The 15,379-nt window shown below is 46.1% G+C and overlaps 1 protein-coding gene across 1 annotated transcript; it reads right to left on the bottom strand.

The window, feature by feature from the left end:
• Positions 1-13,265: 13,265 nt before the first annotated feature.
• Positions 13,266-14,129, bottom strand: LOC112641186 (rRNA-processing protein FCF1 homolog). The gene has a single exon (XM_049092594.1). It carries the CDS (start codon positions 14,086-14,088, stop codon positions 13,492-13,494), a length of 597 nt encoding a protein of 198 aa, XP_048948551.1. The 5' UTR covers positions 14,089-14,129; the 3' UTR covers positions 13,266-13,491.
• Between the last annotated feature and the right edge of the window lie 1,250 nt (positions 14,130-15,379).

Raw genomic sequence — 15,379 nt, forward strand, 5'->3', positions numbered from 1 at the left:
AGTTTCACATGGTTGTGAGCCAGCTCTCCCTACAACCAAGTGACTCAGAGGCTGGAACTGGGACAGAGAGCTCCTCCTTCAGGGGCTCTGAGGGGCCCGAGGGGGGGGGGCTTTAAGGAGATGCTTTGTGACCAGGCTCTGCAGATTCCTGCTGCCTTTGGTGCTGCGTCAAGAGCTATCTTCTCTCATGTTCTCGCTTCACATGTCAACATTCTTTTATCAGCCCTTGTAAAGGAGGCTGCCAGCAGCATGCGGTAGCAGCGAAGTCATGCTCAGTTCTTGAGGAGGTAGAGTCAGAAAACTGGAGGATTACTAACATACATTAGGTGTGATGTCTTATTACTCTCATGACAACCCCGGAAGCAAGGCTGCCACATACAGTTGGGCAGGTTGTTCACTGCACAAGAGCATCTGGCCAAGAGGAGAGCAGATGCTCTTCCTATCAAGCAGCATACCTGGCCCATATCTGTGACCCTTCGGGTGGTGAGGGGAAGAAGAGGAAAGCTTTTCATAATTTGGAAACTGAGGCACAGAGCCCTTAAGTAATTTGCCCAAGATTCTCAGCATGTAAGAGGCCTAGTTAACTAAAACTCTAATTCCAGGAATTCTGACTTCAGAGCCTTCACTCCTTACTATACTACTTCACACAGCCTTGGCAGGCTGAGCCAGTAGGACAGCTGGAAAGTTGGGGGGAGGGGTTTGACTCTTGGGGGCCAAGTCAGTCCTGAGACATGGGGTCTCCAAAGAACCAAGGAAAGACAGTCCTCTCCCCTCAGCTGACCAGGGCTCTGGGGGCCGAGCCTGAGCTCCCTGCCACGAGGGATGAGGCCATAGCGAAAAGCAAGGAGACTGGACTTCTGTGGCTTTGTGATCCTGAGCAAGTCACCTCACCTCACACAGCCTCAATTTTCTCACTGTAAAATGGAGTCTAGATGTTCCATCCTGCCTGTCTTGCTGGCTAGGATTAAGCCAGATGTTTGAAGGATTTCAGAGGGAAGGAGGTATCCTCCATGCCTAAAATCACACCGAGAATTGCCTAAGTTAAAGCTCAATACATATTTGCCATCTGCTTAATACAACCATTTTTCCCGGGTCTGTCTGTGGGGACCCCCCCAGTCCCTGCACGCACTGCCTGAGAGCCCGTCGTTCCACGGCTGCCTTCTCCGACACGGAGTAGCAGAGCCTGAATGCCAGGGTGCTCCTGGCTAATGACTCAGCCTCCGTAACGAGTCCAAACATCTGGCTGACAAAGGGCACGGCTGGCTCCCAAAGCGACTGCTTCTGCACAAATATGTTCTTAATATTCAATTAGTATTTATCCACCACGAACAACAATTATGCCACTGACTCTCAATGAAGTGCCTGGTTAATTAATTAACGGCGTCTTTAACGTGCTGGCAGTATTTCTCTGTGAGTGCAACAGTTAATAGCGCAGTGACGCCAGGAGGACCTGGGGGGCTGGCGGGGGGCGCCCTGGGTTCCCCGGGCCCCAGATGTGAATCTGGAGTTGAGCATGTGTCACACAAGCCATCTTCTGGTGTTAACACACACACACACACACACACATACACACACACACACTGGGATGTGCAGCAAGCCACTTAAGCCCTTCCCACCCAGCCTGTCTCTTCAGTAGCAGGTGGGCCAGGGGGTCACCAAGGCTCCCTGGAGTCCTGAACGCATGGGTCCCGTCTGTGCTGCTCAGATCTGCATTGATCCGCATATCTCCATCTCCACACACAAGGACCGCCTCAGTCCACTCGGCCCCACCTCAGAGGCCGGGGGGGGGGGGGGGGGGGGCTGCTAACCACACCCCTTGCACCTCTTTCCCCTCCACCCATCCCCTGCCCATGCTCCCTCCGTGCGTGTTCCCCAGAGCTATGTCCCCCTTCTGCTTCTGTTTCTGTCCTCTGGTTTCTCCCAGCCTCCTGGTCCAGCCCCTCCGCTAGCCGTCTCCAGGTCCCTACTGCCTCCTCTCTGGCCCCACCTTCCTCAGAGTCTACTGAGGGCACAGAGTGTGCAGACCGAGCTGCCTGAATTCATCCTGGCACTCCACTTACTAGCTGTGTGACCCCAAGCCTCCGTGCCTCAGTTTCCCTACTTCCAGAAAGCAGATACTCACGTGGGAATGACCATAGCCTCCACTGCATTAGTCGGGGGTGGGACTAAACTGCCATAATCGACCCAAAATGTAATGGGTCAAACTCCACAGCTGCTCCAGCATGCGGGATGTGTTCTTAAACTAACAGCTCTCATGTTGGCCTTGGGATCCCCCACCTGCCCCGTCATGCAGAGGCGCCGCTCTCCTGGGCCAGTTCTGCGGTGAGTGTGGGTGTCATTCCCACCAGCTCTTCCAAAGACAGGGTCAGCACCTGAAGGCCCGAGATAGGGGAGCCAGCAGGGGGGCTTCGGGAGTGGTCTAGGCAAGAGATAGCTAACAGCTTGAACCAGGGCTGTGGCACAGGCTGCAGATTTGACAATAGATTTGGAAGACAATTCTGAAGAGTCCACTTGGCTCACTGATCTCCTGGTGGTAGATGAGGCGATTAAAAATGACCCTAAATATCCTAGTCTGCATGGCTGGGAGAAGACGGAGCAAGCCACTGGTCAAGATAGGGAAGAAGGAAGGAAGAGCAGGAATAGGGAGGAAGGTAAAGATTTTGAGTTGGCCCACTGGCTTGAGGACCTGGGGGGGCATTCAGATGGAGGTGTCACCAGTAGGCAGGTGCAGACTGGAGTCTGGAGTGTAGGGGGGAAGACTGGGAGGTGCTGGCCCAGAGGTGGGGATTCCAGCCTTGGGGTGGGGAGTGGGAGATGGATGGGAGGCTGTAGGCTGAGGGAAGAAGGAGGTCCCAGGATAAACTCTGACAAACCCTGACATTTAAGGGGCAGATGGTGGGAAAGCAACTCAAGGAGAGGTCTGAGAAGACAGGAAGGGAATGGGATGTCACCTCACAGTGATAGCAGCAGGGTCATGGAAAGCCACCAGCAGTGTTAGACTGGGTCAGATGGTGTTAGACGCCTCTAGGAAGTCAAGGAAGTCACAGGCACCGGGACAAACCTTCCCATCCTATTAAGAGGCTACTTGTAGCCAGCAGCCTCCTGCATACAAGGCTTCAGGGGAAGCGAAATGTTACCATTATCTCAGTTTCCTCAAGGGTTTACTTACAAATTTGGCTCTTCGGTGGGCTTCTTGAGAAAATTGTCAATATAAGATAGAGAGCAGAGGCCATTGTGAGGGACGGAGGAGCGGGTGGGAGTCCTGGATTGGAGAGAAAGCTGCTCTTTCCCCAAGTGTGCAGGGTATGGGGAAGGGGAGAGAGTAGGAACGGGAGGCAGGGCCAAAAGCCAGGCACCGCTTTCTCCTGGTGGGGAGGAGGATGAGAGAAGAACTAGAGACCAGGAGGAGGGGGAGACTGAGGAGGTACTCCCTCCCCTCCACTCCTACCATCACCCAGACTGGGGACAACCACGCTGGCCAGTCTCCCTCTCCCAGTGCACCCTGGAGGCAAATCAGAGTGAGCTCAAGCCCACCACACCACACCTCTCCCTGACTCCGAATCACTCACTGGCTCTCCATGGCCCAAAACAAGGCCCCTGGCTCCTTGCACTCCCCCACTCAGAGCCCACCCCAATCTCCCCACTGCCTAACTTCCCAACCATTTGCCCTGCTCCTTCCTAACTGAAAAGCACACTGCTGCAGCCAAACCACTCTGGCTTGATTTCCTCCAGAAAGGCCAGTCCCTCATGCCTGTGAAGAAGCTATTTTTGACTCCTGAACACTTGTTTGAGTTCCCCTGATAGTTTTAGAAATGTGGGGAAGCAAAAAGGTTTGACCCTTTGAGAAGCCAAACAGTTACACCCACCCAACAACTATAGGGCACCCACCTTCTGCTGAGGGGGCTCAGGGAAGGAACCCTCTTCTCCTGAAGCCAAAACCAATCACAGCTAGCCCATTGCTTCCCTTCGATTAAAAGGTGAGCATGTGACCCAGTTTAGGCCAATAAGTCATGAAAAGAAGTTTGTGGAGGGATTCTGGGAAAGGTTTGGCTCCCTGATGAAAAGAAAGCCCTGTGCTAGAAGAGGAACTCTGCTTTTCTGCTTTTGGATAGAGAGTTGTGAGCATGTGATGTGGCAGCCACTTTGTGACCGTGAGGGGAAACATAGCTGACACACAGAGAGTAGCTGAATGGAACAATGAGCAGAAATGAGGGCCAAGATAATGTGCTGAGCCACTGTACTACCCTGGATCTGCTCAACCTCCTGATATCTTGTTAAGCAAGCTACTTTGGCCTCCTTTGTCAAATTCAGAAGAAAGAGAAGGAGAAGACCCATCTCATAGGGTTGCTATGCAGAGAAAAGCAAACCCTTAGCTATACATGCCTGCAAATACACCTGGAAATATCGGTGTTAAATAAATAAAAATAGTAAAAAAAATGAGCCCCTTTGAATTGGCTTTTCTGACACTTGGATGGTGAAGAATGAGCTCCTTCAACAGAAGGCAGGAGCTAAAAAGCTGACACAGAGGAACCTATATGGGGTGGAGGGTAAATGTGCAGACTTGGAAGGATCTGGAGCCTCAGAGCCTCTGGCTTATCTAGGGGAATGGCTGGCATCTGTGTGGTCTGGTGGGGGGCACACCCCCTCATCTCTAGCAGTGCCATCACCCCACACACACTATCTTGGCTCAAAGGGCCAAATGTAAGTCCGTTACAGAGGGAATCAAGTGTGAACAGGGAGCAGAGCAGGATGTCCTGTCGCCGAAGAGCACCTGGAGGTGAGGCTCTGTGCACCGCAACTCCCCTTGGGGACTATCTAAGGGCCAGTTCTATAACTAGACATGCCCTCCCCAATCGTGCTGTGAAGATCCACACCTATCCCCTGGTAAAACTGTAGTGTTGGTGGTTGAAGTGTTGAGCACTTCAGTGTCTTGATACCAGCTGTCTGAAGGCCAGGTGGCATCCCTGACTCTCCTAGACTTTGAGTCTCCTGCCCTGATTCTGTGAGCCAAAGCTTACCCTTCCCAGGCTGGCTTCACAGCCCTGTGACCTGGGCAGTGTCCCAGGCCCCACACCCAGCCTAATGTCCTGCTGTTGCTGCCTTGAAATTACTGATTTTCCAACAAGGGACCCCATCAGGTCCTATAAATAATGGAGCCAGCCCTGCCCTTCATCCAGGCTGCCTGCACTGGGGTTTCTGTTCTTGCCACCACGGACCCAGTGCACAGACGTCCTTCCCCTGGTTCCAGCAGGTGCTGCCCTCAGTCGTGGCCACCTGAACACCTCCCCTCCCCCGCCCTGGCACAGCCTCGCAAGCACCCCTCCCCACCGCCACCTCCTGGGTTCAGATTCCCGTCCTGGCCTGGAGCACTGGCTGTAATCGTCCCTAACCAGTCTCCTGGCTTCAGGCCTCTTCCCCTTCTGCGCAGCAGCCACCAAGATCTTTCTAAATTACAAATCGGATCATGTCCCTCACCTGCTTATAGCATCTCAGGGGCTCCCAGCAGCTTAAGCTATAAATTCCAAGCCCCTGTGGCCTAAGGCACAAAGCATTTCCTGGTCCAGCCCCTGACTCTGTATCGAGAAATCATCCCAAGCCATGCGCTCCCGGCTCCCGCAAGCCTCCCTCCACCCGTACTCGCAGCATCTCTTTTGATGCCCAGAAGGGGCCCTTCGTGCCTGTGTCTCTGCACACGCTGTTTCTGCTGCTGAGCGCTCTGTCTCCAGTTCTGCATCCAGCTAACTCCTGACACCTTCAGAACTCAAGTGCCACCTCCTCCAGAAAGCCTCCCCCTGTGCCCACAGCCCGGAGGGCCTCTCCGCATGGTGGCCTTAATGATCCACTTGTCTCCTCCCCGTGTCCTTGGCATCCAGCACAAAACCTCTGGGTGCAGCGGTGGGGGGTGTGGCGCGAGGGAGGGCTAACCCCCGGGGCACCAAAAGCCACTCCTCCTCTCTGGGCCTCAGTCCTCCTGTTCCTTCCTTCAGCAACATGCCCTGAGCACTCTCTGTGCCAGGCGCTGAGCAGGCACCTGCCCTGCAGCCAACATCCAACCAGACCCAAACCCCAGCCTCAGGGAGGGAGATGGGCAGGAGGGGTGACAAGCATGAATGATGCACAGTGAATGAACACCCATGACAACATCCCCTGGAAGCATGCAGAGAAGACAGTCCATGGCAGGTCAGAGAGGGATGGGGGTGCTGCCTCATAGCGGTGCCCAGGAAGGCCTCTCTAGCAAGGAGACTCTCCTGAAGCAAGTGAGGGGCGTAGGGGGGGTTCCAAATAGAAGGCCAGGGAGGGCAAAGGGTGAGTCCCAGCAGTGTGGCCAGGGCAGCACGAGTGAGGGGGAGGATGGAAGATGGATGAGGTCAAGGAGGAACATGGGGGTGGGTCAGGGGTCGGATAGGCTGTAGCGGAAACCCCGCCCAAGTCCCCCCACCCTCGCTTTGCCCTGAAGCCCACCTCCCACTCCCATCCACCTACTCTGGCTTCTCTCTCTCTCCTTCAATGAACAGCTTCATCCTTCCAGGCCTCCTGCCCCTTACCCCTTGGCTTTTCCATCACCCCCAGACCCCCTCAACACAGCATCTCCTTCCTTCCCCCTGGGGCAACCCCCAGTGATCCCCTCACCTCCCTGCCTGTTGACTGACCCCCTCCATCCCTGTAATGATGGTTTGAGCACCCTGCTCCATCCCCCACCGGCCCTCCTGGGATTCTAGCTGCAGCCAGCTCCACACTGAAGCATCCCACTGGAGCCCATCCGCTCTCTGGGCCAGGGGGCAGGGGTGGGACTCAGGCAGCCCACAGACATAGCGTCCGAAGGGGTGGAGGTCAATACCCCAGAGGCAACCTTGTTCATGGGAGATGGGGGTAGAGGGATAACTGTCCCTGCGAGAGACAGTACTGAGATACATTCTACGTGTTCCTCTGGGGTTCCCGAAGGAGCTACCTCCCATTGCCCACAGCCAGTGACCAGCTCAATAATCCTGTCCCACCTTAGCTCTCACTCCTTCCACTCCCTCATTCTTATTTATTTCCTGGGATCGCCTCACAGACAAACTAGTCTCCAAGCTAAACTTGGAGTTTAACTTGTACCAAGTCTTGTCTCGGGCTCTGCTTTCATGGAACACAAATGAAGCCAGTTTTTGTGGTTACGTAATGGAGAAGGGGTCCTTCCTCCCGGCCAAGGGCACACGTGCCACCAGCCACCCATGCAGTATAATTTCTCCCCTTTTCTGGAGACTCTCCACAATCCAGCTGCCAGTCGCTCCCCTACGTTCACTTATTCTCTCTCTCCCATCATTTATGTTTAAATACAGCCGAGTTTCCTGTCCAAAGGAAAAATGAAACATTCTTCAACCCCATTTCCCTCTGGCTTCTAAGGACTCATCTTGCTCCACCTCTCAGGTGGGTTTGGCACCACTGCTCACTCCCTACACCTTGAGACACACTCTCTGCTGGCTTCCCTCCTTCAGATACCTCTTCTCAGCCTCCTCTGCCAGGTCCTGCTCCTAGAGGAGAGGTCCTGGTCCTCCTATCCTCACACTGTGCTGTCTGGAGGACCCCGCAAACATCTGCACCTGTGTGTGTCCAGCCCAGACTGCTCTCTCAGGCACACACCCAGAGATAGCCAAGCACCTGCCTTTTGCCCCCACTATCATGTCTCAAAGGTACAAAAAATCAGTACATCCCAAACTGCCCACTGTATCTCAACCCACTCCTTCTAGGTTCCCCATCTTAGCGAGGGTGCTAGTCTCCATCCAATGATGCACAGATCACATGCTGCCCTGGAGCCATCGTGACTCCATTCTCTCTCTCAATCAGGTCCCATTCATTACCACATCCTCTAGATTTCACCTCCTAAATCTTTATGGATCAGTCTACTTGCATGTGTTTCATCACTACCACCCTTCATCCTGAGCACCTTCACTAAAAATAACATCCTAACCAAGGTTACCAGATAAAAATGCAGGATGCCCAATAAAATTTGAATTTCATATTTTTTAAAAAATATTTTTAAAGTATAAATATTTCCCAATATTGCATGGGACATACTTACAATGAACAATTTTTCATTGCTTATTTGAAATTCAAATGTATTTTTAAATGTTCTTTTTTAGTTAACATTCTATGAAATTCTCATAGTATTTCAAGGATCATCTTGTATTTTTATTTGCTAAATCTGGCAATCCTAATCTTCACTGATCTCCCTGTAACCCCACACTGTGGCCAGATGACCTTGTTCAAACAAAATTTGCTGAGTAGTCAAAATGTTAAGTATATGTATGTAATTGCTAGATCCACCACTTTAAAAATATATATATGTGGTATGCCTGGGTGGCTCCGTGGTTGAGGTCTGCCTTTGGCTTGGGTCATTATCCTGGGGTCCTGGGATCAAGTCCCACAGTGGACTCCTTACAGGGAGCCTGCTTCTCCCTCTGCCTACATTTCTGCCTGTCTCTCTGTGTCTCTCATGAGTAAATAAATAAAGTCTAAAAATATATATATGTAATGTACAGCATAGTGACTATAGTTAATAATACTGGATTGTATATTTGAAGGTTACTAGAGAGTACATTTTAAAAATTCTCATCACAAGAAAAAATTTGTAGGGATCCCTGGGTGGCTCAGGCACTGGTTTAGTGCCTGCCTTCAGCCCAGCGTGTGATCCTGGAGTCCAGGGATCAAGTCCCACATCAGGCTCCCTGAATGGAGCCTGCTTCTCCCTCTTCCTGTGTCTCTGCCTCTCTCTCTTTCTCTCTCTGTCTGTCATGAATAAATAAATACAATCTTTAAAAAAAAAAAACAAGAAAAAATTCGTGAGTATGCATGGTGACTATGCATGGTGACGGATGTTAACTAGATTTATTGTGGTGATCACTTCCCAATATATACAAATATTGAATCAATATGTTGTACACCTGATACTAATATTACATATAAATCATATTTCCATTTTTAAAAATAATAATTAAAATAAAATTTTCTTTTTGAGAAAAAAATCTAAGTACAGGAAATTCTGTTAAAGAAGAAAATGTTATTAATGGCAACAACTTAAATTAGTTAATATTATATTGAGTGGGGGATCCCTGGGTGGCTCAGCAGTTTAGCGCCTGCCTTTGGCCCAGGGTGTGATCCTGGAGTCCCAGGATCGAGTCCCATATGAGGCTCCCTGCATGGAGCCTACTTCTCCCTCTGTCTTTGCCTCTGCCTCTCTCTCTCTGTGTCTCTCATGAATAAATAAATAAAATCAATATAATATATATTATATTGAGTGCCCATTGTGTGCCAGAAATGCCTGGAAAATGTTCTGTTTAACCAAATAGTCTGATTAGTCAAATTATCATATATAATATATATCTACTTGACATCACTATTTGCAAGGATATAACAATATAAGCAGCACTAAGATTGAATTCAGCACATGAGACCATATGATGTTTCAGAGTTACCACCATAAAATATTTTAGGAGCACATAAACATTAGCATAGAATCTGGAAAGTACATATGACTGAATGCCAAGGACACAAGAGTCAGGTCCTGGTCTCATTCTTACCTTGTTGTTGGATTTGAGCAAATCATTTTACTTCTCTCTGTTGCAGTTTCCTCCTCTATGAAATGAGGGGCTACACTAAATGAACTCTAAAAGCTCTTCTGGCTCTGATTCAATCACCTTATAGTGTGATAGATTGAAGAAGTGCTGCCTCATGGTGTTTCTGTTGAGAAAATGCTGAATATACTAGTTTCTACTATAGTTCTATAAAAATGAAAAACCTGTAACTTCGTATCTTTGAGGGAAAAAGATTTATCATCATTGGACCTGAGAAAATACAGTCAATTTATTTTGATTCTGGAAGAATGGAAATGAATTAAGAGATTTTTATAGGGCCCAAGAAATCCAAGTATAGAGCAGATATTAGATGTCATTAATTCCAAGGGCATAGGTCCCTAAAGAAAAATCTTCAGGATCTACTGAAGCCAACATCTATGAGATGGGATGCCAGAGTCTGAAGAAGAAGTTTTAAGCAGAGCACCTTCTTCCTAGTTCAGAGAAACTCAGGTGGATCCAGTTCCTTGAAGGCATGCACATAGTAAAATATTACAATGTGTTTTCAAGTGGTAACTTCTGTTTCTCTCAAAAGTCTAAAAAAATGAGACTCTTGACAGATTATTTATTAGATTTAGCTTGAATTATCTCAAGGAGTTTGTGAAAACTTGGGAAAATAATTTAGAATCTACTCAGTCTTCCTAAGGTAAAAGGGGGAAAAAAGTATACCAGGAGATAACAGTAAAAAAATAAACATAACAAATCCTCAATAAATAAAATAGAATACAGAAAAATAGTCAAATGATCCACTGAAAGCATAAAAGGGGAAATAGAGGAACTAATAACATAGGGAACAAATGGAAAGCAAATTATAAAATGGAAGTTCTAGGGGTGGTGCAGTTGGTTGAATGGCTGACTCTTGGTTTCAACTCAGGTTGTGATCTCAGGGCCATTGGACCAAGCTCCTTGTTGGGCTCTGCACTCAGCAAGTAGTCTGCTTAAGATTTTCTCTCCCTCTCCCTTTGCCCCTCCCCATTGTGCTCACACTCTCTCTCTTCTCTCTAAAATAAATAAATAAATAAATAAATCTTCTTTTAAAAAGGAAGTTCTAATCCAATTATATCAATAATTACATTAAATGCATACGATCTAAATATATCAATTAAAAATCAGAGATTATCAGAATGAATAAAAAACTAGCAAGAGTCAACAATATGTTGTCTCTAAAAAACCCACTTTATAATAGATATTTAATAGTAAAAGGGTGTAAAAAGATATATCTTGTAAACAGTAAGCAAAAGAAAACTACAGTGGTTATTTTAATAACAGGCAAGATGGATTTCAGAGTAAGGAAAATTATCAGCAATAAAGAGAGGCATTTTATACTGATAAAATGGTCAATTCATCAAGAAGACATAACACTCCTAAATGTGTATGCACCTAACAACAAAGCTTTAAAATACACGAAGCAGGGAGATCCCTGGGTGGCTCAGTGGTTTAGCACCTGCCTTTGGCCCAGAGCGTGATCCTGGAGTCCCAGGATCGAGTCCCACATTGGGCTCCCTGCATGGAGCCTGCTTCTCCCTCTGTCTATGTCTCTGCCTCTCTCTCTGTGTGTCTCTCATGAATAAATAAATAAAATATATTTAAAAAAATACATGAAGCAAAAACTAACAGAATGGAACAAAAAAATAGAAAAATTTGGGTGGAGATTTCAACAATTCTCACAGCATTTGATAGAAAAAGTATACAGATTAATAAGGATGTAGAACTGAACAACACCATCAACAAACTGGATCTAATTAACATTTTTAGGACCCAACCATCAACAACCAAATATGCATTCTTTTCAAGTGCACATAGAACATTCACCAGTATAGACCATACCCTGGGTCACAAAACAAATGTTAACAAATTTTAAAAGTTGAAGTTATACAAAGTATATTTATTCTCCAGCCATAATGAAATTAAATTAAAGTCAATAACAAAAAGACAACTGGTAAATTTCCAAACACTGGAAATAAAACAACACACTTATAAATAATCTACAAGTCAAAGAGAATGTCTCAAGAACATTCGAACTGAACAAAAATTAAATTACAAGTCAAAATTTGTGACATGTGGCTAAAGCAGGGCATAGAGGGAAAGTCATAGCTTTAAAACTGTTTACATTAGAAGGGTCTCAAAACATCAATCCAGTTCCATCTTGAGAAACTACAAGACTGGGGGTGAGGGCAGCAGAGGGCAAAATATACCCAAAGCAAGCAGAAGGAAGGAATTAAGAACAGAAAGCCATGAAACTAAAAATAGAAAAAGCAATGGAAAAAATCAGTAAAACAAAAAGTTGATTATTTGAAAACATCAATAGAATTAATAAATAACTAGCCGAACTGACAAGGAACAAAGGAGAGGGCACAAATTATCAATATCAGTAATGAAAGATAAATGTCACTACAGACTCTGACATTAGAAGGATAATGAAAAAAAAAAGAAGGATAATGAGATAATACTATTACCAACTCTACACACATTATTACATTCAACAGGGCAGATGAAATGACTGACTTCTCAAAAGACACAACTAGCAAAACTCACTCAAGAAGAAACAGATCAGAGGAAGAAGAGAAGGAAGAGGGGGAGGAAAAAGGAGAAGAAGGAACAGATTATCCAAAGAGTATCTATTTAAAAAATTGAATTTGTAATTTAAAATCTTCCAAAAAAGTAAATCTCCCAGCCCAGATAGCTCCATTAGCAAATTTAACCAAGCATTTAAAGAAGACATACCTATCTCTTCCAGAATATAGAACAGGGAACACTTCCCAACCTATTTCATGAAGCCAGCATTACCTTTACTATAGATAGTAAAGGAAAAGGAAACTACAGACCAATATCCCTCATGAACACAGATTTTTAAAAATCCTCAGAAAAATATTTGCAAATAGAATCAGCAATAAATCAATTGAATAATGTACCATAACTAAGTGAGGTATCCCAGGAATGCAAGGCTGGTTCAGTATTTGAAAAATCAATGAATATAGTCCACCATATTAATAGACTAAAGAAGAAAAATCACATGATCATATTAATTGAAACAGAAAAAAATCATTTGACCAACTTCATCAATCTATAGTAAAAAGCTCTTGGCAAATTAGGAATAGAAAGGAATTTTCTTAATCTGATAAGGGACATCTACAAAAAAACTTATAATTAACATCATACCTAATAATGAAGAACAGAATGCTTTTTTCAAAATCAAGAGCAAGGCAAGGGTGTCTACTCCCATCACTCTTATTCAACATCATGCTGGAAGTCCTAGCCCATGCAGTGAAGCAAGCAAAAGAGATAAGAGGTTGGAAAGGAGGAAATAAAATGGTCCTCACTTCCCTCCTCAACAGGATTGTCTTTGCAGAAAATATGGAATCTACCCCAAAACTCCTAGAACTAACAAATGAGTTGAGCAAGTTTGCAGAATATAAGATCAATTTACAAAAATCAATTATTTTTCCATATACTAGCAATGAACACTTGGAGACCAAAATTTTAGAAAAAAAATATCATTTATAATAGTTCCCTAAAACAAAATACTCACGTGTTAATATAGCAAAACATAAGCAGCATCTGTAGGCTGAAAACTACAAACACAGATGAAAGAAAGCAAAGAAGACCTAAATAAATGGAGTGACATACCATGTTCATGAATTGGAAGACTCAAGGCAGTTTATTTTTTTTTATACAATCATCTGATTTATAGAAAGATGCAACAATACTTAAAATGATACAAAATACTGATTTCAAAACATAAAAAAATGAATATATTTAACCATACTCAGCTCATAACTGAGCAAATGGGTAAGAAGAATAATTCATACTATAGCATATTGCTAATATGAACTGGCAACAGAAAAAGTTGGTATAAGTAGACAGAAAAACGATCTTTTAAGAATTAGAACCGAGGGGCTCCATAATCATCTGGCATCCGCTCAATGTTGTACCTATGGTTAGAAATGTACATGATGGGAACTCCAGGGATCTTCCGGATCCTTTGTTTAAGGTCCCGGTCAACTGTGGCCACAATGTAACACTTGTGCCGAGTTACTCTCTGTACTAAGCAGTCATCTGCATAGGTTCCTTTGTGTGTGCATGGCAGTCGTTCAAATCTTGGATCCTTGGCAATCCTTAGAGCCACTCGATACTTTTGTCCCAGTTTCTCAATTTCAGCCATTACACAGTCAGTTATACAAGGGATACACTTGGCATACAGACAGTCCATCATTGACTGTACTAAGTCAAGTTTGGCTTTAATGGAAAAGTTGATAAAGTTGGTATCAACCAGGATGTGGTAAGGTGGGCCCAGCTGTGTGTTATATTGGAAGAATAAGCAGGAAGGATGTTGGGGGACTTCTCTTTCCTTGAGTGCACTGGGATCTTTCTTTTCTTTCTTTTTAGGTTTTAATCTATCCTTTTCTTTAAGCCTCTGATCTCGGAGACTAAGCATTCGCTTCATGGTCGCATACTTTCTTGCTTTCTTTTGCTTCCCCATGTTCACGCCGCACTCTTATTTCTTCACTCAAGACAGTTTAATGTCAATTCTCTCCTATCATAATCCTGGAAAGATTTTTTGGCAGATACATGCAAGCTGATTCTAAAATTCATATGGAAAGACAATGAAACTAGAATAGCCAAAACAATTTTGATAAAAGAAAGTCAGATGAATCACACCACCCAATTTTAAGACCTAATAAAGCTGCAATAATAAAGGTAAGGTAGTAAGCAAGGGATAAACAACAAGGGAAATGGAACAGAATAGAAAGCGCAGAAGTAGACCCACATAAATGCGGCCAATTGATTTTTGCAAATGTACAAAGGCAATTCAAGGAGAAAGGGTAGCCTTTTTTTTTTTTAAGATTTTATTTATTTATTCATGAGAGACAGAGAGAGAGAGGCAGAGACATAGGCAGAGGGAGAAGCAGGGCCCCCACAAGGAGCCCGATGCAGGACTTGATCCCAGACCCCAGGATCATGCCCTGAGCCAAAGGCAGATGCTCAACCACTGAGCCACCCAGGCTTCGGTGGGTCTGCAGCCCCAGTCGGAGCCCGCAGAGTTACCATCCAGTCTATTAAATAATTCTGTCGGGGAAGAAGCCGGCATACGAGGGGCTGTGCTGACGGGCCTCTAAAATGTAATTGCTGTACTAAAGGGGATCAGAAAGTGATCCTTCCCACCCCACACGCTCCTCCAGGCCAGTCAGACCAGTCTAGACACCTTTCCAGAAGGTGCTCTGCTCTTCCTAGTCTGTGCTCAACTTTAACTAAGGGGCTGTTCTCCCTTCACCAAGCAAACTCCCCCCACCTCTCAAAAGCCCTCCCAGATCCCCCCAGGCAGAGCCAGTGGCCCTTCCTCTGAGGGGTGGGACCCCTGAGGGAAAGATACGGCTCCACTATGGTTCTGAGAAATGCAAAGCTGCCATGTCTGCTGCATCCGCTGGATAATGATGTGACTGGATATTATTTTGGTGTCTTAAAAGCTCTTTTTTCCGATGATCTGCCTCCTTGCATTTCTCCTTCCACTTTTCTCTCAGCTAAGTAGTCAGCTCTGGGCCTCACTCCCCTAGGAAGTAGGGTCTAATGAGGGCCAGAAACAGGGCCCCTCCGTTGTGCCGCCTTGCCCCGGTGTCTTCCTCTCACATCATTTAGAGCCAGAACCTCCTGCCTTCCGGCTGGCTTTCCCCCCTAAGCAAGATTTAGCTCTTGCCACCCTCCAGAACTCCTGCTGCCCCTCCGTACCAAGGCTTCCCTGTCTACGCAGCCACTCTCTTCCCTCCACTCTCCTG

The sequence above is a fragment of the Canis lupus genome, chromosome 12, assembly GCF_003254725.2.
Source record: "Canis lupus dingo isolate Sandy chromosome 12, ASM325472v2, whole genome shotgun sequence".
Classification (NCBI taxonomy): Eukaryota; Metazoa; Chordata; class Mammalia; order Carnivora; family Canidae; genus Canis; species Canis lupus.